This window comes from Oncorhynchus tshawytscha, linkage group LG01 (assembly GCF_018296145.1).
Source record: "Oncorhynchus tshawytscha isolate Ot180627B linkage group LG01, Otsh_v2.0, whole genome shotgun sequence".
NCBI lineage: Eukaryota > Metazoa > Chordata > Actinopteri > Salmoniformes > Salmonidae > Oncorhynchus > Oncorhynchus tshawytscha.
In genome coordinates this window covers 3,132,079-3,156,989 of record NC_056429.1, presented here as the reverse complement: position 1 = coordinate 3,156,989, position 24,911 = coordinate 3,132,079, and the positions used below count along the sequence as shown (strand labels likewise).

The 24,911-nt window shown below is 45.8% G+C and overlaps 1 protein-coding gene across 7 annotated transcripts in view; it reads left to right on the top strand.

Annotated features, from left to right (window-relative positions):
- The window catches only part of tle3a (TLE family member 3, transcriptional corepressor a), a 154,623-nt gene that overhangs the window by 85,539 nt on the left and 44,173 nt on the right, over window positions 1-24,911 (top strand). For all 7 annotated transcript variants that reach the window (XR_006080185.1, XM_042308124.1, XM_042307598.1 and 4 more), the window contains 6 exons: window positions 2,413-2,605; window positions 4,192-4,199; window positions 19,812-19,916; window positions 20,494-20,544; window positions 22,682-22,828; window positions 23,751-23,883. Coding sequence is in view for 6 of the 7 variants with exons in the window: in XM_042308124.1 (XP_042164058.1) it covers window positions 2,413-2,605; window positions 4,192-4,199; window positions 19,812-19,916; window positions 20,494-20,544; window positions 22,682-22,828; window positions 23,751-23,883 (637 nt within the window). In the remaining variant the exon portion in view is untranslated. The remainder of the gene's footprint in view (window positions 1-2,412; window positions 2,606-4,191; window positions 4,200-19,811; window positions 19,917-20,493; window positions 20,545-22,681; window positions 22,829-23,750; window positions 23,884-24,911) is intronic.

The window sequence follows — 24,911 nt, the reverse complement described above, 5'->3', positions numbered from 1 at the left end:
AGCGTGTGGGTGGTGAGGGAGCGTGAGGGTAGTGAGGTTGGTGAGGGGGCGTGAGGGTGGTAAAGGGAGCATGTGGGTGGTGAGGAGCGTGTGGGTGGTGAGGGAGCGTGTGGGTGGTGAGGGAGCGTGAGGGTAGTGAGGTTGGTGAGGGCGTGAGGGTGGTAAAGGGAGCATGTGGGTGGTGAGGGAGCGTGTGGGTGGTGAGGGAGCAGGTGGGTGGTGAGGGAGCGTGTGGGTGGTGAGGGGGCGTGAGGGTAGTGAGGGTGGTGAGGGAGCGTGTGGGTGGTAAAGGGAGCATGTGGGTGGTGAGGGAGTGTGTGGGTGGTGAGGGAGCAGGTGGGTGGTGAGGGAGCGTGTGGGTGTCTGTATTGTTGCTAAACAACCAAACCCGTCTATGGTCATTCACATTTTAATTGAGTAACAAACCAGTGTCTGTTTTGACCTGAGAGTAGCCTTTGCCTTCCTCAGCATGTACCCTCTTAGTACCCCAGCCTCCCTGACCTTTGAGGAAGCTATGAAAATACATATTATAATATTCACTTGGACAAGAGTTAATGCAATAGACTATATATATCAGGGTTGTTTATCTACAGAATGCCTTCGTTATTATTCTCCAAGACCTAGTAGGTCTTAAGTTCTTCTCCCTATAAACAAGTTTTAACAAAAAAGACCACAAATGATTTGTATTTGAGTAGAGGCTTGCGAAAGAGATGGGGAGAGAGACAACACACATACTGCCATAATAGTCTTTAAGTATTGAGTGCTTGTAGATGGCTGTAATAAAGGATGTCTATTGGTGGTTCCTGAAGGGTTTTATGTACTGCTAAGTGTTCCTGAAGGGTTATTTAACCTGGTTTTAACCTGGTTTTATGTACTGCTAAGTATTTCTGAAGGGTTATTTAACCTGGTTTTAACCTGGTTTTATGTACTGCTAAGTGTTCCCGAAGGGTTATTTAACCTGGTTTTAACCTGGTTTTATGTACTGCTAAGTGTTCCCGAAGGGTTATTTATCCTGTTTTTAACCTGGTTTTAACCTGGTTTTATGTACTGCTAAGTGTTCCCGAAGGGTTATTTAACCTGGTTTTATCCTGGTTTTAACCTGGTTTTATCCTGGTTTTAACCTGGTTTTAACCTGGTTTTATGTACTGCTAAGTGTTCCTGAAGGGTTATTTAACCTGGTTTTAACCGAACAGAGCCACGCCCCTCTCTAGAATTGGACTAGTAACCGGAAGGTTGCAAGTTCAAACCCCCAAGCTGACAAGGCTCTGGCTCTGTAGCACTGAGAGGGGCGTGGCTCTGTAGCACTGAGAGGGGCGTGGCTCTGTAGCACTGAGAGGGGGATATAGGTCTGTAGCACTGAGAGGGGGATGGCTCTGGAGCACTGAGAGGGGCGTGGCTCTGGAGCACTGAGAGGGGCGTGGCTCTGGAGCACTGAGAGGGGCGTGGCTCTGTAGCACTGAGAGGGGCGTGGCTCTGGAGCACTGAGAGGGGCGTGTCTCTGTAGCACTGAGAGGGGGATGGCTCTGGAGCACTGAGAGGGGCGTGGCTCTGTAGCACTGAGAGGGGCGTGGCTCTGGAGCACTGAGAGGGGCGTGTCTCTGTAGCACTGAGAGGGGGATGGCTCTGGAGCACTGAGAGGGGGATGGCTCTGGAGCACTGAGAGGGGCGTGGCTCTGTAGCACTGAGAGGGGCGTGGCTCTGGAGCACTGAGAGGGGCGTGTCTCTGTAGCACTGAGAGGGGGATGGCTCTGTTGCTCTCAGATCCAGACGTCTATAGATGTGTTAATGTGTTAATATCTAATCTCTCTATAGCCTGGTTAAACCTGACTTATTGGCTCCATAGCCTGGTATGGAAATAGAATAGCACTGTGATGGATACAGCTCTGTCATCCACTCGTATCCTAGACAGCTATAGACCTATTAATATGTTAATATCTCTCCGTGCTGGTCAAATAGTCCCGGTTTAAGTGATCAGCCTGTGTGTTTAGTGGCTGGGGTTTCTAAAGTACATTTGGTTAAACATAGTTATGTTTCCCCTGAAGACTGTCGTAGGTAAATTACTATGTTATCGCCGCAACCTAGACCAACAGCCGGCCACAAAGTAAAAAAAAATAATTATATATTATTAATATTATAAAAATATTTTAATAAACTCTGTTTGATCGGGTTCTATGACTGAATCTTAACTTGAAGAACTTTGCCTCTTTTAACGAGTGACTTGAGTCTAGATCTGTGCAGCAAAAATATACATATACTACTTTAGTAATGCATCCTCTGGGGAAACCTACAGCAGTTTGTGTTACAGAGATCCTGAGGTTCTATGGGTTAGTGGTTAGTGTACGGCGTCTCTCTTCTCTTACCCTCCGACCTACTTGTCCTCTTCTTGCTCCGTCTCTTCCCCCCCATCTACAGCAGCAACAGCTCCAGGCTCAGCACCTGTCCCATGCAGCCCACGGTGGTCCTCCCCTCCTGGCCGCCCACCCCTCTGGGCTCCAGCCTCCTGGGATAATCCCAGGGTCTGGGCTGCTGGCCCTGGGAGCTCTGGGGAGCCAGGCTAATCTCCCTGTTAAGGATGAGAAGAATCATCACGACGTGGAACACAGAGGTGATGAAAGGAGTCTTCTAGAAGCCTTACTACTTCTGTATCAGGACTCTTCTAGAAGCCTTACTACTTCTGTATCAGGACTCTTCTAGAAGCCTTACTACTTCTGTATCAGGACTCTTCTAGAAGCCTTACTACTTCTGTATCAGGAGTCTTCTAGAAGCCTTACTACTTCTGTATCAGGAGTCTTCTAGAAGCCTTACTACTTCTGTATCAGGAGTCTTCTAGAAGCCTTACTACTTCTGTATCAGGAGTCTTCTAGAAGCCTTACTACTTCTGTATCAGGAGTCTTCTAGAAGCCTTACTACTTCTGTATCAGGAGTCTTCTAGAAGCCTTACTACTTCTGTATCAGGAGTCTTCTAGGAGCCTTACTACTTCTGTATCAGGAGTCTTCTAGAAGCCTTACTACTTCTGTATCAGGAGTCTTCTAGAAGCCTTACTACTTCTGTATCAGGACTCTTCTAGAAGCCTTACTACTTCTGTATCAGGAGTCTTCTAGAAGCCTTACTACTTCTGTATCGGGAGTCTTCCAGAAGCCTTACTACTTCTGTATCGGGAGTCTTCTAGAAGCCTTACTACTTCTGTACCGGGAGTCTTCTAGAAGCCTTACTACTTCTGTATCAGGAGTGATTAAGGTGGATGTGTTTGTGTAAATGGTGTAATGATGTCTCCATGCAGCAATGTGAAGAATACTACCCTAAATTACATCATTAAAAGATGCGGGGGGGCAAGTCAGTTAATAACAAATTCTTATTTTCAATGATGGCTTAGGAACAGTGGGTTAACTGTCTTGTTAAGGGGCAGAACGACAGATTTGAACCTTGTCAGCTCAGGGATTTGAACTTGCAACCCTTCGGTTAATAGTCCAACACTCTAACCACTAGGCTAATATTCAATTACTTGGGATAGTATTCATTTTTGTAAAAAAAAAAAAAAAAAAAAATTAAATAAAAGATCTATGTGACATTACTACATAGCCTACAATATAGACCATTCCATTCTGCAGTTTAATTAAACAACCGTTTTAATAACCCGACACATATAACAGACATTCCTACACACTTGTCATCACTGGTCGATCAAAACAGCCAGAGGCTCCATGTGTGTAGCAAGTAAAGTCCGAGATTTCTAATCTATGCAGAATGAAGTTGCCTAAGTGACGAGTATTATTTACAGAATGAAGTTGCCTAAGTGACGAGTATTATTTACAGAATGAAGTTGCCTAAGTGACGAGTATTATTTACAGAATGAAGTTGCCTAAGTGACGAGTATTATTTACAGAATGAAGTTGCCTAAGTGACGAGTATTATTTACAGAATGAAGTTGCCTAAGTGACGAGTATTATTTACAGAATAAATATTTACTCCTCACGAGCTCGTTAAGAGGAAAGCACAGCCTTTATACATTCTCTCTGGGTAATGAGCTGGTTCATTCTCAGGCTGTGATTGGCCAGAACAGCTATTCTGATAAAGGAGTTCTGCCCTGCAGTCAAAGCTTGTTTTGATATGCTAACTGACTTGTTTTTCTTTTCATGGCTGGGCATCACTGATTGCCATCTCTCCTGGCCGTGGCCATTTCCTATAAGCAGAGAGCACGGTGAGTTTTGCCAAATTCAATCTCTTAGTTTTTTTTTTTTTGTACTACAAGATAATGAGTATGCATAGTATTTACTATTTTCCTTGAATCGAACACTGAACAAAAATATAAACATAACATGAAACAATTTCAAAAGATTTCACTGAGTTACAGTTCGTATAAGGAAATCAATTTCACATGACTGGGAATACAGAATATGCATCTGTTGGTCACAGATACCTTTAAAATTAAAGGTAGGGGTGTGGATCAGAAAACCAGTCAGTATCTGGTGTGGATCAGAGAACCAGTCAGTATCTGGTGTGGATCAGAGAACCAGTCAGTATCTGGTGTGGATCAGAGAACCAGTCAGTATCTGGTGTGGATCAGAAACCCAGTCAGTATCTGGTGTGGATCAGAGAACCAGTCAGTATCTGGTGTGGATCAGAAACCCAGTCAGTATCTGGTGTGGATCAGAAACCCAGTCAGTTCTGGTGTGATCAGAGAACCAGTCAGTATCTGGTGTGGATCAGAGAACCAGTCAGTATCTGGTGTGGATCAGAGAACCAGTCAGTATCTGGTGTGGATCAGAGAACCAGTCAGTATCTGATGTGGATCAGAGAACCAGTCAGTATCTGATGTGATCAGAAAACCAGTCAGTATCTGGTGTGGATCAGAAAACCAGTCAGTATCTGGTGTGGATCAGAAAACCAGTCAATATCTGGTGTGATCAGAAAACCAGTCAGTATCTGGTGTGATCAGAGAACCAGTCAGTATCTGGTGTGATCAGAGAACCAGTCAGTATCTGGTGTGATCAGAGAACCAGTCAGTATCTGGTGTGATCAGAGAACCAGTCAGTATCTGGTGTGGATCAGAAAACCAGTCAGTATCTGGTGTGGATCAGAGAACCAGTCAGTATCTGGTGTGGATCAGAGAACCAGTCAGTATCTGGTGTGATCAGAGAACCAGTCAGTATCTGGTGTGGATCAGGAAAAACCAGTCAGTATCTGGTGTGACTTTCATTTGCCTCATGCAGCACCACACATCTCCTTCACATAGAGTTGATCAGGAATGTTGATTGTGGAATGTTGTCCCACTCCTCTTCAATGACTGTGTGAAGTTGCTGGATATGGATGGGAACTGGAACACGCTGTCAGTTCAAATCAGGATTCATCCTTGAAGAGCACATTTCTCCAGCGAGGCCAGTGGCCATCGAAGGTGATCAATACCCCACTGAAGTCAGTTACGACGCTGAACTGCAGTCAGGTCACGACCCCGGTGAGGACGACGAGCACACAGAGATGAGCTTCCCTGAGACGGTTTCTGACAGTTTGTGTATAAATACTTCGGTTGTGCAAAACCCGGCCTCACAACCGCGTAACCACGCCTCCCCAGGACCTCCACATCTGGCTTCTTCTCCTGCTGGATCGTTCTGAGACCAGTAACCCAGTAACTTATTCTGATTGGTTGGGCCTGGCTCCTCAGTGGGTGGGGCTATGCCCTCCCAGGTCCACCCACGGCTGCGCCCCTGCCCAGTCATAAAATCCATAGATTAGGAGCCTAATGAAATTATTTAAATTGGACTGATTTCCTTATATGAACTGGAACTCAGTAAAATCGTTACAACATCATGCCTTAAAGGAGAAGTGGTAGACCTTAAAGGAGAAGTGGTAGACCTTAAAGGAGAAGTGGTAGACCTTAAAGGAGAAGTGGTAGACCTTAAAGGAGAAGTGGTAGACCTTAAAGGAGAAGTGGTAGACCTTAAAGGAGAAGTGGTAGACCTTAAAGGAGAAGTGGTAGACCTTAAAGGAGAAGTGGTAGACCTCAAAGGAGAAGTGGTAGACTTAAAGGAGAAGTGGTAGACCTTAAAGGAGAAGTGGTAGACCTTAAAGGAGAAGTGGTAGACCTTAAAGGAGAAGTGGTAGACCTTAAAGGAGAAGTGGTAGACCTTAAAGGAGAAGTGGTAGACCTTAAAGGAGAAGTGGTAGACCTTAAAGGAGAAGTGGTAGACCTTAAAGGAGAAGTGGTAGACCTTAAAGGAGAAGTGGTAGACCTTAAAGGAGAAGTGGTAGACCTTAAAGGAGAAAGACCTTAAAGGAGAAGTGGTAGACCTTAAAGGAGAAGTGGTAGACCTTAAAGGAGAAGTGGTAGACTTAAAGGAGAAGTGGTAGACCTTAAAGGAGAAGTGGTAGACCTTAAAGGAGAAGTGGTAGACCTTAAAGGAGAAGTGGTAGACCTTAAAGGAGAAGTGGTAGACCTTAAAGGAGAAGTGGTAGACCTTAAAGGAGAAGTGGTAGACCTTAAAGGAGAAGTGGTAGACCTTAAAGGAGAAGTGGTAGACCTTAAAGGAGAAGTGGTAGACCTTAAAGGAGAAGTGGTAGATCTTAAAGGAGAAGTGGTAGACCTTGAAGTGATAGACCTTAAAGGAGAAGTGGCAGACCTTAAAGGAGAAGTGATAGACCTTAAAGGAGAAGTGGCAGACCGTAAAGGAGAAGTGATAGACCTTAAAGGAGAAGTGGTAGACCTTAAAGGAGAAGTGGTAGACCTTAAAGGAGAAGTGGTAGACTTTAAAGGAGAAGTGGTAGACCTTAAAGGAGAAGTGGTAGACCTTGAAGTGATAGACCTTAAAGGAGAAGTGGCAGACTTTAAAGGAGAAGTGGTAGACCTTAAAGGAGAAGTGGTAGTCCTTAAAGGAGAAGTGGTAGACCTTAAAGGAGAAGTGGTAGACCTTAAAGGAGAAGTGGTAGACCTTAAAGGAGAAGTGGCAGACCTTAAAGGAGAAGTGGCAGACCTTAAAGGAGAAGTGGTAGACCTTAAAGGAGAAGTGGTAGACCTTAAAGGAGAAGTGGTAGACCTTAAAGGAGAAGTGGTAGACCTTGAAGGAGAAGTGGTAGACCTTAAAGGAGAAATGGTAGACCTTAAAGGAGAAGTTTTCCCCTCATACTGTGTTCTGCAGCTCGAAGAAAACATCAACCAAAGTGCCAAAAAACACCAAGTAATGTGCTTTCAGAAACGATACCAAACGTCCAGACTCTCAGTAATACAAGATGTTGTACGCATGACATTGTGCCAATCTGAAACTTTAACCCGGAATGTTATTCAGTTGTGTCCAACTCGAGCTGCTTACTCTGCAGGCCGTGCAGGCCGGGGGGGATGTCCCTATAGTATTACTGTTTTGTGAATTATTAACTATTTGTTATAGATTGTCATTCTGGTTCTATTACATTCTGTTCCAATCCCAGACGCCTCAGATGGATTAAAAGCCTAAAAGCCTAGAACCAGCTCCAAACAATACCATGACATCAGCTTGTTCTAGCCAACAGAATGGGCCTGGACTAAAGGCAGCTTGTTTTCAGAAGCTTTCCTCCCTCCCTCACTCTTGTCCCCATCCCCCGGCCCCCCCAACAACACTAGACGACAAACTACTTCAGAGGGACATGATCAGAGCTGTGGCTTAGAACTGGACCTTTCTCTGATTAGAGGGAGGGGGGGAGGGGGGGAGGGAGGGAGGGAGAAAGAAAGAAAGAGAAGGGGGGAGGGAGGGAGAAAGAAAGAAAGAGAAGGGGGGAGGGAGACAGACAGACAGACAGACAGACAGACAGACAGACAGAGAGAGAGAGAGAGAGAGAGACAGAACTAAGCGGCTGTCCTACAGATCGGAGAGGTGTTTGCTGACATTTATTTGCCTGTTAGACACAGCCAGCCTGTTAGAGACAACCAGCCTGTTAGACACAGCCAGCCTGTTAGACACAGCCAGCCTGTTAGCCTGTTAGAGACAACCAGCCTGTTAGACACAGCCAGCCTGTTAGAGACAACCAGCCTGTTAGAGACAACCAGCCTGTTAGACACAACCAGCCTGTTAGAGACAACCAGCCTGTTAGACACAGCCAGCCTGTTAGACACAGCCAGCCTGTTAGAGACAACCAGCCTGTTAGCCTGTTAGAGACAACCAGCCTGTTAGCCTGTTAGAGACAACCAGCCTGTTAGCCTGTTAGACACAGCCAGCCTGTTAGAGACAACCAGCCTGTTAGAGACAACCAGCCTGTTAGCCTGTTAGACACAGCCAGCCTGTTAAAGACAACCAGCCTGTTAGACACAGCCAGCCTGTTAGCCTGTTAGACACAGCCAGCCTGTTAGAGACAACCAGCCTGTTAGAGACAACCAGCCTGTTAGAGACAACCAGCCTGTTAGCCTGTTAGACACAGCCAGCCTGTTAGAGACAACCAGCCTGTTAGAGACAACCAGCCTGTTAGCCTGTTAGACACAGCCAGCCTGTTAAAGACAACCAGCCTGTTAGACACAGCCAGCCTGTTAGCCTGTTAGACACAGCCAGCCTGTTAAAGACAACCAGCCTGTTAGAGACAACCAGCCTGTTAGCCTGTTAGACACAGCCAGCCTGTTAGACACAGCCAGCCTGTTAGAGACAACCAGCCTGTTAGACACAACCAGCCTGTTAGACACAGCCAGCCTGTTAGACACAGCCAGCCTGTTAGAGACAACCAGCCTGTTAGACACAACCAGCCTGTTAGACACAACCAGCCTGTTAGACACAGCCAGCCTGTTAGAGACAGCCAGCCTGTTAGAGACAACCAGCCTGTTAGACACAGCCAGCCTGTTAGACACAACCAGCCTGTTAGAGACAACCAGCCTGTTAGACACAGCCAGCCTGTTAGACACAACCAGCCTGTTAGAGACAACCAGCCTGTTAGAGACAACCAGCCTGTTAGACACAGCCAGCCTGTTAGACACAGCCAGCCTGTTAGCCTGTTAGACACAGCCAGCCTGTTAGACACAGCCAGCCTGTTAAAGACAACCAGCCTGTTAGACACAGCCAGCCTGTTAGCCTGTTAGACACAGCCAGCCTGTTAGAGACAACCAGCCTGTTAGAGACAACCAGCCTGTTAGAGACAACCAGCCTGTTAGCCTGTTAGACACAGCCAGCCTGTTAGAGACAACCAGCCTGTTAGAGACAACCAGCCTGTTAGAGACAACCAGCCTGTTAGCCTGTTAGACACAGCCAGCCTGTTAAAGACAACCAGCCTGTTAGACACAGCCAGCCTGTTAGAGACAACCAGCCTGTTAGACACAACCAGCCTGTTAGACACAACCAGCCTGTTAGACACAGCCAGCCTGTTAGAGACAACCAGCCTGTTAGACACAAGCCTGTTAGCCTGTTAGAGACAACCAGCCTGTTAGACACAGCCAGCCTGTTAGCCTGTTAGACACAGCCAGCCTGTTAGAGACAACCAGCCTGTTAGACACAGCCAGCCTGTTAGAGACAACCAGCCTGTTAGACACAGCCAGCCTGTTAGCCTGTTAGACACAGCCAGCCTGTTAGAGACAACCAGCCTGTTAGACACAGCCAGCCTGTTAGACACAACCAGCCTGTTAGACACAGCCAGCCTGTTAGACACAGCCAGCCTGTTAGACACAGCCAGCCTGTTAGCCTGTTAGAGACAACCAGCCTGTTAGAGACAACCAGCCTGTTAGACACAGCCAGCCTGTTAGACACAGCCAGCCTGTTAGCCTGTTAGACACAGCCAGCCTGTTAGACACAGCCAGCCTGTTAGACACAGCCAGCCTGTTAGCCTGTTAGAGACAACCAGCCTGTTAGAGACAACCAGCCTGTTAGACACAGCCAGCCTGTTAGAGACAACCAGCCTGTTAGACACAGCCAGCCTGTTAGACACAGCCAGCCTGTTAGAGACAACCAGCCTGTTAGACACAACCAGCCTGTTAGACACAACCAGCCTGTTAGACACAGCCAGCCTGTTAGAGACAACCAGCCTGTTAGACACAACCAGCCTGTTAGACACAACCAGCCTGTTAGAGACAACCAGCCTGTTAGACACAGCCAGCCTGTTAGCCTGTTAGACACAGCCAGCCTGTTAGCCTGTTAGAGACAACCAGCCTGTTAGACACAACCAGCCTGTTAGACACAACCAGCCTGTTAGACACAGCCAGCCTGTTAGAGACAACCAGCCTGTTAGAGACAGCCAGCCTGTTAGAGACAACCAGCCTGTTAGACACAGCCAGCCTGTTAGACACAACCAGCCTGTTAGAGACAACCAGCCTGTTAGACACAGCCAGCCTGTTAGACACAACCAGCCTGTTAGAGACAACCAGCCTGTTAGAGACAACCAGCCTGTTAGACACAGCCAGCCTGTTAGACACAGCCAGCCTGTTAGAGACAACCAGCCTGTTAGACACAACCAGCCTGTTAGACACAACCAGCCTGTTAGCCTGTTAGAGACAACCAGCCTGTTAGCCTGTTAGAGACAACCAGCCTGTTAGCCTGTTAGAGACAACCAGCCTGTTAGCCTGTTAGACACAGCCAGCCTGTTAGAGACAACCAGCCTGTTAGAGACAACCAGCCTGTTAGCCTGTTAGACACAGCCAGCCTGTTAAAGACAACCAGCCTGTTAGACACAGCCAGCCTGTTAGCCTGTTAGACACAGCCAGCCTGTTAGAGACAACCAGCCTGTTAGAGACAACCAGCCTGTTAGAGACAACCAGCCTGTTAGCCTGTTAGACACAGCCAGCCTGTTAGAGACAACCAGCCTGTTAGAGACAACCAGCCTGTTAGCCTGTTAGACACAGCCAGCCTGTTAAAGACAACCAGCCTGTTAGACACAGCCAGCCTGTTAGCCTGTTAGACACAGCCAGCCTGTTAAAGACAACCAGCCTGTTAGAGACAACCAGCCTGTTAGCCTGTTAGACACAGCCAGCCTGTTAGACACAGCCAGCCTGTTAGAGACAACCAGCCTGTTAGACACAACCAGCCTGTTAGACACAGCCAGCCTGTTAGACACAGCCAGCCTGTTAGAGACAACCAGCCTGTTAGACACAACCAGCCTGTTAGACACAACCAGCCTGTTAGACACAGCCAGCCTGTTAGAGACAACCAGCCTGTTAGACACAACCAGCCTGTTAGACACAACCAGCCTGTTAGACACAACCAGCCTGTTAGACACAACCAGCCTGTTAGCCTGTTAGAGACAACCAGCCTGTTAGACACAGCCAGCCTGTTAGAGACAACCAGCCTGTTAGACACAACCAGCCTGTTAGAGACAACCAGCCTGTTAGACACAGCCAGCCTGTTAGACACAACCAGCCTGTTAGAGACAACCAGCCTGTTAGAGACAACCAGCCTGTTAGACACAGCCAGCCTGTTAGACACAGCCAGCCTGTTAGCCTGTTAGACACAGCCAGCCTGTTAGAGACAACCAGCCTGTTAGACACAGCCAGCCTGTTAGAGACAACCAGCCTGTTAGACACAGCCAGCCTGTTAGAGACAACCAGCCTGTTAGACACAGCCAGCCTGTTAGAGACAACCAGCCTGTTAGACACAACCAGCCTGTTAGAGACAACCAGCCTGTTAGACACAGCCAGCCTGTTAGAGACAACCAGCCTGTTAGACACAACCAGCCTGTTAGACACAACCAGCCTGTTAGACACAACCAGCCTGTTAGACACAACCAGCCTGTTAGCCTGTTAGAGACAACCAGCCTGTTAGACACAGCCAGCCTGTTAGAGACAACCAGCCTGTTAGACACAACCAGCCTGTTAGAGACAACCAGCCTGTTAGACACAGCCAGCCTGTTAGACACAACCAGCCTGTTAGAGACAACCAGCCTGTTAGAGACAACCAGCCTGTTAGACACAGCCAGCCTGTTAGACACAGCCAGCCTGTTAGCCTGTTAGACACAGCCAGCCTGTTAGAGACAACCAGCCTGTTAGACACAGCCAGCCTGTTAGAGACAACCAGCCTGTTAGACACAGCCAGCCTGTTAGAGACAACCAGCCTGTTAGACACAGCCAGCCTGTTAGAGACAACCAGCCTGTTAGAGACAACCAGCCTGTTAGAGACAACCAGCCTGTTAGCCTGTTAGACACAGCCAGCCTGTTAAAGACAACCAGCCTGTTAGACACAGCCAGCCTGTTAGAGACAACCAGCCTGTTAGCCTGTTAGAGACAACCAGCCTGTTAGCCTGTTAGACACAGCCAGCCTGTTAGACACAGCCAGCCTGTTAGAGACAACCAGCCTGTTAGCCTGTTAGACACAGCCAGCCTGTTAGAGACAACCAGCCTGTTAGACACAGCCAGCCTGTTAGACACAGCCAGCCTGTTAGACACAGCCAGCCTGTTAGAGACAACCAGCCTGTTAGACACAGCCAGCCTGTTAGACACAGCCAGCCTGTTAGCCTGTTAGACACAACCAGCCTGTTAGACACAGCCAGCCTGTTAGACACAACCAGCCTGTTAGACACAGCCAGCCTGTTAGACACAGCCAGCCTGTTAGAGACAACCAGCCTGTTAGCCTGTTAGACACAGCCAGCCTGTTAGAGACAGCCAGCCTGTTAGCCTGTTAGACACAGCCAGCCTGATTCTCTTAGATTTCCTTCTTGTATTTATTCTAAGAGATCAAAAGATACAGATTGTTGCCGTCTCTTTTTTTAATGTGTGTGTTTCTCTCTCTTACTCGCTTCATGAGATCTAAAACATGGACCAAGTCCGAGACGGTACGACAGTCTAGTCTAGAAGAAGTTAACTAAGGGTGATGGTCAGATTAGACCAAGGTTTTCTCAAAACTGTTTTGGTTCCGCAGACCCCTTTTTTATGGGATAACAAATCAATCAGCCCCTCCCCTCCCTCCCTCCCTCCCTCCCTCATCATAATAATAAGACAAGTCGAGTGAGAATAAACAATAGCATCCAAAGGGTTTTACTGTGATTTAGGCAGGGCCGGACGAACCAAGTCTCAGGCCCTGGGAAGGGATATAAAAAAGGCTAGGAGAGAACGTTGTGCAGATTGTAAGCAGAAATACATAAATATACGTTCAGAAAGTATTCAGACCCCTTCACTTTTCCCACATTTTGTCACGTTACATTCATGCATAGCCTTATTCTAAAAATAAAAAAAGGTTTATTTTTTCATTTAAATCCTCATCAATCTACACACACTATCCCATAATAACATTTTTTTTTTTTAATCAATTTTACCAAATGTATTAAATATAAAACTAATAATTACATTTATAGAAGTATTCAGGCTTTATACTCATTTTTGAAGCACCTTTGGCAGCGATTACAGCCTCGGGCCTCGGGGTCTCGGGGCCTTCGGGTCTCGGGGCCTCGGGTCTCGGGGATGGCCACTCTACCATAAAGGCCTTCAATAAATTGTCCTGTTGGAAAGTGAACCTTCGCCCCTGTCTGAGGTCCTGAGTGCTCTGGAGCAGGTTTTCATCAAGGATCTCTCTGTACTTTGCTCCGTTCATCTTTCCCTCGATCCTGACTAGTCTCCCAGTTTCTACCTCTGAAAAAACATCCCCACCGCATGATACTTCCACTACAATGCTTCATCGTAGGGATGGTGCCAGGTTTCCTCCAGACATGACGCTTGGCTTTCAGGCCAAAGAGTTCAATCTTGGTTTCATCAGTCCAGAGAATCTTGTTTCTCACGGTCTGAGAGTCCTTTAGATGCCTTTTTGGCAAACTCCAAGCAGACTGTCCTCTGCCTTTGACTGAGGAGTGGCTTCCGTCTGGCCACTCTACCATAAAGACCTGATTGGTGGAGTGCTGCAGAGATGGTTGTCCTTCTGGAAGGTTCTCCCATCTCCACAGAGGAACTCTGGAGCTCTGTCAGAGTGACCATCGGGTTCTTGGTCACCTCCCTGACCAAAGTCATTCTCCCCCAATTGCTCAGTTTGGCGGCCAGCTCTAGGAAGAGTATTGGTGGTTCCAAACTTCCATTTTAGAATGATGGGTGCCACTGTGTTCTTGGGGACCTTCAATGCTGCAGAAATGTGTTGGTGCCCTTCCCCAAATCTGTGCCTCGACACAATCCTGTCCCAGAGCTCTACGGACAATTCCTTCGACCTCATGGCTTGGTTTTTGCTCTGACATGAACTGTGGGACCTTTATATAGACAGGTGTGTGCCTTTCCAAATCATGTCCAATCAATTGAATTTACCACAGGTGGACTCTAATCAAGCTGTAGAAACATCTCGAGGATGTTCAATGGAAACAGGATGCACCTGAGCTCAATTTTGATTCTTATAGCGAAGGGTCTGAATAATAAGGTATTTTATTTTTGTATTTTTCATACATTTGCAAAAAATTCCTCCCAAAAAGTTTTCAAAAGATCTGTCTTCACGTCATTATGGGGTAGTGTGTGTAGATTGGATGAGGGGAAGAGTTGACAGAGTTGACAACATAGTACACTACTTTCTCTCTAAGGATGAGGAGAAGAGTTGACAACATAGTGCACTACTTTCTCTCTAAGGATGAGAGAAGAGTTGACAACATAGTACACTACTTTCTCTCTAAGGATGAGGAGAAGAGTTGACAACATAGTGCACTACTTTCTCTTGGACACTAAGGACCAGGGAAGAGTTGACAACATAGTGCCCTACTTTCTCTTGGACACTAAGGACCAGGGGCAGAGTTGACAATATAGTGCACTACTTTCTCTCTAAGGACGAGGGGAAGAGTTGACAATATAGTGCACTACTTCCTCTCTAAGGACCAGGGGAAGAGTTGACAACATAGTGCACTACTTTCTCTCTAAGGACAAGGGGAAGAGTTGACAGAGTTGACAACATAGTGCACTACTGTCTCTCTAAGGACAAGGGGAAGAGTTGACAGAGTTGACAACATAGTACACTACTTTCTCTCTAAGGACGAGGGGAAGAGTTGACAACATAGTGCACTACTTTCTCTCTCAGGACCAGGGGAAGAGTTGACAACATAGTGCACTACTTTCTCTCTCAGGACCAGGGAAGAGTTGACAACATAGTGCACTACTTTCTCTCTCAGGACCAGGGGAAGAGTTGACAACATAGTGCACTACTTTCTCTCTCAGGACCAGGGAAGAGTTGACAACATAGTGCACTACTTTCTCTCTCAGGACCAGGGGAAGAGTTGACAACATAGTGCACTACTTTCTCTCTCAGGACCAGGGGAAGAGTTGACAACATAGTGCACTACTTTCTCTCTCAGGACCAGGGAAGAGTTGACAACATAGTGCACTACTTTCTCTCTCAGGACCAGGGGAAGAGTTGACAACATAGTGCACTACTTTCTCTCTCAGGACCAGGGGAAGAGTTGACAACATAGTGCACTACTTTCTCTCTCAGGACCAGGGGAAGAGTTGACAACATAGTGCACTACTTTCTCTCTCAGGACCAGGGGAAGAGTTGACAACATAGTGCACTACTTTCTCTCTCAGGACCAGGGGAAGAGTTGACAACATAGTGGGAAGGACCAGGGAAGAGTTGACAACATAGTGCACTACTTTCTCTCTCAGGACCAGGGGAAGAGTTGACAACATAGTGCACTACTTTCTCTCTCAGGACCAGGGAAGAGTTGACAACATAGTGCACTACTTTCTCTCTCAGGACCAGGGGAAGAGTTGACAACATAGTGCACTACTTTCTCTCTAAGGACCAGGGGAAGAGTTGACAACATAGTGCACTACTTTCTCTCTAAGGACCAGGGAAGAGGAAGAGTTGACAACATAGTGCACTACTTTCTCTCTCAGGACCAGGGGAAGAGTTGACAACATAGTGCACTACTGTCTCTCTAAGGACAAGGGGAAGAGTTGACAGAGTTGACAACATAGTACACTACTTTCTCTCTAAGGACGAGGGGAAGAGTTGACAACATAGTACACTACTTTCTCTCTAAGGACGAGGGGAAGAGTTGACAACATAGTACACTACTTTCTCTCTAAGGACGAGGGGAAGAGTTGACAACATAGTACACTACTTTCTCTCTAAGGACGAGGGGAAGAGTTGACAACATAGTACACTACTTTCTCTCTAAGGACGAGGGGAAGAGTTGACAACATAGTACACTACTTTCTCTCTAAGGACGAGGGGAAGAGTTGACAACATAGTACACTACTTTCTCTCTAAGGACGAGGGGAAGAGTTGACAACATAGTGCACTACTTTCTCTCTAAGGACGAGGGGAAGAGTTGACAACATAGTACACTACTTTCTCTCTCAGGACCAGGATGAAGAGGTGCAGGGGAGAAGAATGTTCCTATTTGAAAGCCAGAAAAGAAATGAGTATCTCGTGACATGTTTGATTATTTAAATGTAGCTCTCTAGAAAAGGAGACCTGATTTAAACTGTGACATATGTATAATAACAATAATAACAATAACATTGGGCTTTAAAGGGATATATACATTTTAAAACCGAATAATAATAATAAGAGGAACCAGATAACGAGTCTTTTCTTCATTTGTAAAGAAAGCATCATTAAACTGAAGATTCATCTTTATCAAATAACTCTCTGTAATTAGCATTTCGTGATTAACTAATTAATCATGTAACTGTAATTAACTAGGAAGTCGGGGCACCAAGGGAAAAATATTCAGATGACCAAGTTATCATTTTCCTAATATAACTTTTCAGATATTTTTTGATATCTGATCAATTAGTCTTCTGATGAATTAATTATTTATTTTTTAACTCACGTTAGTCTCATTCCAAACATCGTAAATTGTCGGTTATCTGCACGAACCCAGTCTTCACTATGAATTGAATCCATACATCAATTGTCTTAAAATCATTTATTTACTAACTAAGTAATTCACAGAAATGCATAAACAAACAGTAGATAGTTACAAGGAAATGATAAGGGAGTTCCCCTAGTGGTATAAACAGGTATCGCGGCTTGGTGGACAGAAAGGGCAGTGGGGGTCGACTGACATAAAACAACACAAAGTTGTTAATTATAACAATTAAAATGCTAATCCTTTGCACATGAACGCTCACTCATTCGGGAACAATTGCAATCAATATATATGTTTACGCTCAGTGTGTCGTCGGGATCTCTGTTGGGAAGTTTGTTTCTGTTGGAGAGTTTGTCCGCCCTCTCTGTCATGGTTAGAATGTATAGTTCAGAGTGACATTCATTCATTTAGTTTTGGGATCGATGTTTCGGCGGTTGTCGGTCTTTGCGTTCAATGATACCGAATTCCTAGCAGCAGACTAGTAATTAATATCAAAGACTTGTTCTTATTCTGTCTGTATCGATAGTCTAAGAGTTTAACCACGTGGTATGGTTAAAAGATTCAGCAATGGTCTGCAACCTTTGTCCTCCCGTGATTGAGAGAAAATATGGTCTGTTGAGAACTTCTCAAAGTTGGGTTTTATTCGGGAGTTGCAGAAAAGGGCCTGTCCCAGGATGCCCGACCCTAACTGGGCTCATAGGCGGTCCTCTGATTTAGTTAAACTCAAAAGGGAATTGGAGTTTCCTTCATTAAACAGTCCAAAATCACATTACACCATTTTACAAACAGTATCATCCTCACTCATTCATCTTATTCAACAATTAGATGTAAACCTCATTTCTGAGGCTATTATGTAAACAGTGTTATGGTAATGTGGCCACACCGTCTCCCATGAGCTTCCCCAAGTTGTGACAAACGGACCAGTTCGTAGCTGGATTCTTCACCAATATTTTATACCTTCTCCGGAACATAAATGTTTTTCGTACCTCAAGTTCTGTGAGGTGGAAGAAATTCCTTTGTTCTCCATGAAAATTCACTCTGTCTCTATTCTGTGACCATGAGGAGATCATCTCCTCCAGGAATTTACGACCTCTCTCTGACCACAGCAGCCTGGGTGTAGGAGACAGGGAGAGGGGGATGGGGCTTGCTGTTCCCAAAGAGGGCAACGTCATGACAAACTGAATGCATTGAACTGAAATGTGTCTTCCCGAAATTGAACCCCTCTGAATCAGAGACGTGCGGGGGTGCTGCCATAATCGACGTCTTCGGCACCCGAGTGGGTTAACCACCAGGTGCAGAACGATAGTTTCGTCTTCCTCTGATGAGGAGTAGATCGGACCAATTTGCAGCGTGTTGTGTGTCCATTCTTATTAGAATGAAATAACAAAATAACAAAGAGAAACGACCGAAACAGTTCTGGCTGGTGCAGACACACAACAGAAAATAATCACCCACCAAACACAATAGAAAACAGGCTCCCTAAATATGGTTCTCAATCAGGGACAACGACTGACAGCTGCCTCTGATTGAGAACCATACCAGGCCAAACACAGAAATACCAAATCATAGAAAAACTAACATAGACAACCCACCCAACTCACGCCCTGACCATACTGAAACAAAGACATAATAAAAGAACTAAGGTCAGAATGTGACCGACAGATTCTTACCATGTCCGTTTTTTGGGGGATTCGATCCAGCAACATTTGGGTTACTGGCCCAACGCTTGAACCACTAGGCTTCCTATGGTGTTAACCTCTACACTCTAACCACTAGGCCACCTGTGGTGTTAACCTCTACACTCTAACCACTAGGCTACCTGTGGTGTTAACCTCTACACTCTAACCACTAGGCTACCTACCACCTCTACTCTCTAACCACTAGGCTACCTGCCACCTCTACACTCTAACTACTAGGCTACCTGTGGTGTCCACCTCTACACTAACCACTAGGCTACCTGCCACCTCTACACTCTAACCACTAGGCTACCTGCCACCTCTACATTCTAACCACTGGACTACCAGCCACCTCTACAATCTAACCACTAGGCTACCTGCCACCTCTACACTCTAACCACTAGACTACTTGCCACCTCTACACTCTAACCACTAGACTACCTGCCTCCTCTACACTCTAACCACTAGGCTACCTGCCACCTCTACACTCTAACCACTAGGCTACCTGCCACCTCTACACTCTAACCGCTAGGCTACCTGCCACCTCTACACTCTAACCACTAGGCTACCTGCCACCTCTACACTCTAACCACTAGACTACCTGCCTCCTCTAACCACTAGGCTACCTGCCACCTCTACACTCTAACCACTAGGCTACCTGCCACCTCTACATTCTAACCACTGGACTACCAGCCACCTCTACAATCTAACCACTAGGCTACCTGCCACCTCTACACTCTAACCACTAGACTACTTGCCACCTCTACACTCTAACCACTAGACTACCTGCCTCCTCTACACTCTAACCACTAGGCTACCTGCCACCTCTACACTCTAACCACTAGGCTACCTGCCACCTCTACACTCTAACCACTAGGCTACCTGCCACCTCTACACTCTAACCACTAGGCTACCTGCCACCTCTACACTCTAACCACTAGACTACCTACCTCCCTCCTCTAACCACTAGGCTACCTGCCACCTCACACTCTAACCACTAGAAAGCAGGCTACCTGCCACCTCTACATCCTAACCACTGGACTACCTGCCACCTCTACACTCTAACCACTAGACTACCTGCCTCCTCTACACTCTAACCACTAGACTACCTGCCTCCTCTACACTCTAACCACTAGACTACCTGCCTCCTCTACACTCTAACCACTAGACTACCTGCCTCCTCTACACTCTAACCACTAGGCTTCCTGTGGTGTTGATCCCTGTGGCAACAGCGTGAAACGACCAGTCATTTCCCTTTCTGGGTTAAACCCAGGGATTATAGTACAAACCTCTCGTTAATCATTTTATAGAAAGCAGATGAACTTGTTGTCAAAGTGTGAACAGGAATTAACATATTTTAAAGACAGAATTATCACTTGGGATGTTATATGTGTGCTATATGTTACATATATATTTATATATATTATTTCTTCCAGAATAACATCTCCCCGACTGACAGCTTGAACACAGCCAGTGAGAAACACTACAGTCTGGACTCTAAGAAACGCAAAGTGGACGAGAAGGACAGTATGAGCAGATACGTAAGTCCCCTCAGTCCCATATATCCACCCTTAGCTCCTAGCTCCTTGCCCCCTAGGCACTAGATCTGAGAGGGCTGAATTAGTTGTAAGCAATATGGTAACAATTCCAGCTGGCCTATCAGAGGGCAAGATGGCGCTATGACCACATTGTTTACACCAATCCAATCGTCAGATCTACAGTAGTGCTCAGGGGCTGGGGTAGATTGGGGATTCAGGGCTGTTGATAGACACCATGGATTGGTGTGAAGGTTGTTGATAGACACCATGGATTGGTGTGAAGGCTGTTGATAGACACCATGGACTGGTGTGAAGGCTGTTGATAGACACCATGGATTGGTGTGAAGGCTGTTGATAGACACCATGGATTGGTGTGAAGGCTGTTGATAGACACAATGGATTGGTGTGAAGGTTGTTGATAGACACCATGGATTGGTGTGAAGGCTGTTGATAGACATAATGGATTGGTGTGAAGGTTGTTGATAGACACCATGGACTGGTGTGAAGGCTGTTGATGTGCTGGTTTATAGAAAGGTGTTTCATGTCATGTTGACTGTTTCTCCAATGTTCCTTTCTATAGGACAGTGACGGAGATAAGAGTGATGACCTGGTCGTAGATGTGTCCAATGAGGTGAGCAACATACAGGTGTATTACTACAGGTGTATTACTACAGGTGTATTACTACAGGTGTATTACTACAGGTGTATTACTACAGGTGTAATACTACAGGTGTATTACTACAGGTGTATTACTACAGGTGTATTACTACAGGTGTAATACTACAGGTGTATTACTACAGGTGTATTACTACAGGTGTAATACTACAGGTGTATTACTACAGGTGTATTACTACAGGTGTATTACTACAGGTGTAATACTACAGGTGTATTACTACAGGTGTAATACTACAGGTGTAATACTACAGGTGTAATACTACATGTGTATTACTACAGGTGTATTACTACAGGTGTAATACTACAGGTGTATTACTCAGTAGTCTATACTCATAACAACATACAGGTGTAATACTCAGTAGTCTATACTAATAACAACATACAGGTGTAATTATACAGGTGTATTACTACAGGTGTAATACTACAGGTGTATTACTACAGGTGTAATACTACAGGTGTATTACTACAGGTGTATTACTACAGGTGTAATACTACAGGTGTATTACTCAGTAGTCTATACTCATAACAACATACAGGTGTAATACTCAGTAGTCTATACTAATAACAACATACATGTGTAATTATACAGGTGTAATACTCAGTAGGCTATACTAATAACAACATACAGGTATAATACTCAGTAGTCTCTACTAATAACAACATACAGGTGTAATACTACAGGTGTATTACTACAGGTGTAATACTCAGTTGTCTCTACTAATAACAACAACATTGTAGACCTCCACAAGTCTGGTTCATCCTTGGGAGAAATTTCCAAACACCTGAAGGTACCACGTTCATCTGTACAAACAATAGTACGCAGGTATTCACACCATGGGACCACGCAGCCGTCATACCGCTCAGGAAGGAGACGTGTTCTGTCTCCTCGAGATGAACGTACTTTGGTGCAAAATGTACAAATCAATCCCAGAACAACAGCAGATGACCGTGTGAAGATGCTGGAGGAAACAGGTACAAAAGTATCTATATCCACAGTAAAACGAGTCCTATATCCACATAACCTGAAAGGCCGCTCAGCAAGGAAGAAGCCACTGCTCCAAAACCGCCATAAAAAAGCCAGACTACGGTTTGCAACTGCACATGGGGACAAAGATCGTACTTTTTGGAGAAATGTCCTCTGGTCTGATGAAACAAAAATAGAACTGTTTGGCCATAATGACCATCGTTATGTTTGGAGGTAAAAGGGGGAGGCTTGCAAGCCGAAGAACACCATCCCAACCGTGAAGCATGGGGGTGGCAACATCATGTTGTGGGGGTGCTTTGCTGCAGGAGGGACTGGTGCACTTCACAAAATAGATGGCATCATGAGGTAGGAAAATTCTGTGGATATATTGAAGCAACATCTGAAGACATCAGTCAGGAAGTTAAAGCTTGGTCACAAATGGGTCTTCCAAATGGACAATGACCCCAAGCATACTTCCAAAGTTGTGGCAAAATGGCGTAAGGACATCAAAGTCAAGGTTATGTAGTGGCCATCACAAAGCCCTAACCTCAATCCTATAGATCATTTGTGGGCAGAACTGAAAAAGTGTGTGCGAGCAAGGAGGCCTACAAACCTGATTCAGTTACACCAGCTCTGTCAGGAGGAATGGGCCAAAATTCACCCAACTTATTGAGGGAAGCTTGTGGAAGGCTACCCCGAAACATTTGACCCAGGTTAAACAATTTAAAGGCAATGCTACCAAATACTAATGGAGTGTATGTAAACTTCTGACCCACTGGGAATGTGAGGAAAGAAATGAAAGCTGAAAGAAATACTTCTCTCTACTATTATTCTGACATTTCACATTCTTAAAATAAAGTAGTGATCCTAACTGACCTAAAACAGGGAAATGTTACCGGGATTAAATGTCAGGAATTGTGAAAAACTGAGTTTAAATGTACTTGGCTAAAGGTGTATGTAAACTTCTGACTTCAACTGTACTGTATCCCGGCACGTCTTAGTGACTTAGTACAATAAGGGGTGTGGTTGCTGGATGTTAGTGGGCGTGGTTTGTCCTGTAAGTGTGTTTCCATAGTTACTTAGGCGTGTCCTCAGAGTTATTGTTTGTTTATTTGTTTGTTTACTCCAGGACCCCGCTACCCCTCGGGCTAGCCCCGCTCACTCGCCCGAGGGGAACGGCATCGGTAAGCCCCACCCCCAGAAGGACACGCCCACCAGCCCCGCCTCTGTAGCATCGTCCAGTAGCACGCCCTCCTCCAAGAACAAGGAAAACCATGTAAAGAACGTGTGTGTGTGTGTGTGTGTGTGTGTGTGTGTGTGTGTGTGTGTGAGGCGAGAGATCTATGATACTGGAAAGGGAAGGACGGAAGGATTCAGTGATAAAAATGTAGTCGTGGCAACCGCAGCACTCCTTCCAGAGTTTAGAGACTGCTATTTATTAAAACCCTATTAGTTACAATAGAGATTAAGATTAATTAATAATGAATAAATAAATAATTAATTAATTGAGATTAATTTAAACTGCTTCCCAAATGGAGTCAAATTCCCAACATACGTTTGACCAAGACACTAAGAAATCCCAAATATTACTCTGTTCACAGGGCAGAAATATGTAAGTATAAAATGTTGGGTTAGTTGAATCCAGTGAGCTGTTAGAGACAGAGAATCTGATTCTACAGCAACTAGAAGACAGGAGTCTCGCTACATATTACCTCTCCTCTCTCTGGCTGATGTACAGTCATCTACTGGAAACAGACAGGACAGGGAAACAGACAGGACAGGGAAACAGACAGGACTGGGAAACAGACAGGGAAACAGACAGGACAGGGAAACAGACAGGACAGGGAAACAGACAGGACAGGGAAACAGACAGGACTGGGAAACAGACAGGACTGGGAAACAGACAGGACAGGGAAACAGACAGGACAGGGAAACAGACAAGACAGGGAAACAGACAGGACAGGGAAACAGACAAGACAGGGAAACAGACAGGACTGGGAAACAGACAAGACAGGGAAACAGACAGGACTGGGAAACAGACAGGACAGGGAAACAGACAGTTAAAGCCACTGAAGAGTGACTGCAAAGCAGTTGGCTGGCCCACATTTGTTAATCTCTCTCTCTCCCCATTTCTCTATCTATCCCTCTCCCTCCATCTTCCTCTCCGTCCCTCCCCCTCTCTCTCTCCTCTTGTGCAGAATGACAAGTCATCAATGCCAGGCCTGAAGTCGACCACCCCCACCCCTCGTAGCGACGCCCCCACCCCAGGCACCTCCACCACTCCTGGGCTGCGGCCCATCCTAGGCAAACCCCCTGGCATGGAGGCTATGGGTTAGTACTGCATTCTCACTGGCAATCTCTGCCTGCGTCCCAAACACAACCCACTTCCCCATGTAGTGCACTACTTTTAATTAGGTCCATAGGCTCTGGACAAAAGTAGTCTATAATGCTAACAAAATTAGCACAAGTTTCGAATGGAGGCTAACTAAATATGATAATGTGCGCAAACTAAAATGACTTATTGCAAAGAGAAGCAGTCCAGTTCACGAAGTTCTACATATATAGGTAGGAGCTACCGAATGTTATTTTGGTGAGTTTTACAAGCGAATATGCCAAATTGGAGGCGGCTTATGGTAGAGAAACGTACATTCAATTATCTGGCAACAGCTCTAGTAGACATTCTAGCTCTGCTTTATCTCCTAACGTATTGCGCAAGTTAAGTGCATGTGTGTACTTAAAAAGTAGCTACAAATATAAAAATGTATTGAAAAACTTAAAATAAATAATTTCAACAGTATTGAAAAACCGCCCCGTTGCTATTTCCCCTGGTATACGGTTATACCGCCCAAAGCTAAACGCCGAACAGGCCCGAAACGCTTCATCAGTGCATCCCACCTGTTTCTCCAACAGTCAGGTCCTCCACATAGAGATGCTCCTCCGTAAATACTGCTCCTCCATAGGTACTGCTCCTCCATAGGTACTGCTCCTCCATAGGTACTGCTCCTCCATAGGTACTGCTCCTCCATAGATACTCCTCCTCCATAGGTACTGCTCCTCCGTAAATACTGCTCCTTCCATAGATACTGCTCCTCCATAGGTACTGCTCCTCCATAGGTACTGCTCCTCCATAGATACTGCTCCTCCATAGGTACTGCTCCTCCCTCCATAGGTACTGCTCCTCCCTCCATAGGTACCGCTCCTCCGTAAATACTGCTCCTCCATAAATACTGCTCCTCAATAGGCACTGCTCCTCCATAGATACTGCTCCTCCATAGGTACCGCTCCTCCGTAAATACTGCTCCTCCATAGTTACTGCTCCTCCATAGGCACTGCTCCTCCATAGGTACTGCTCCTCCATA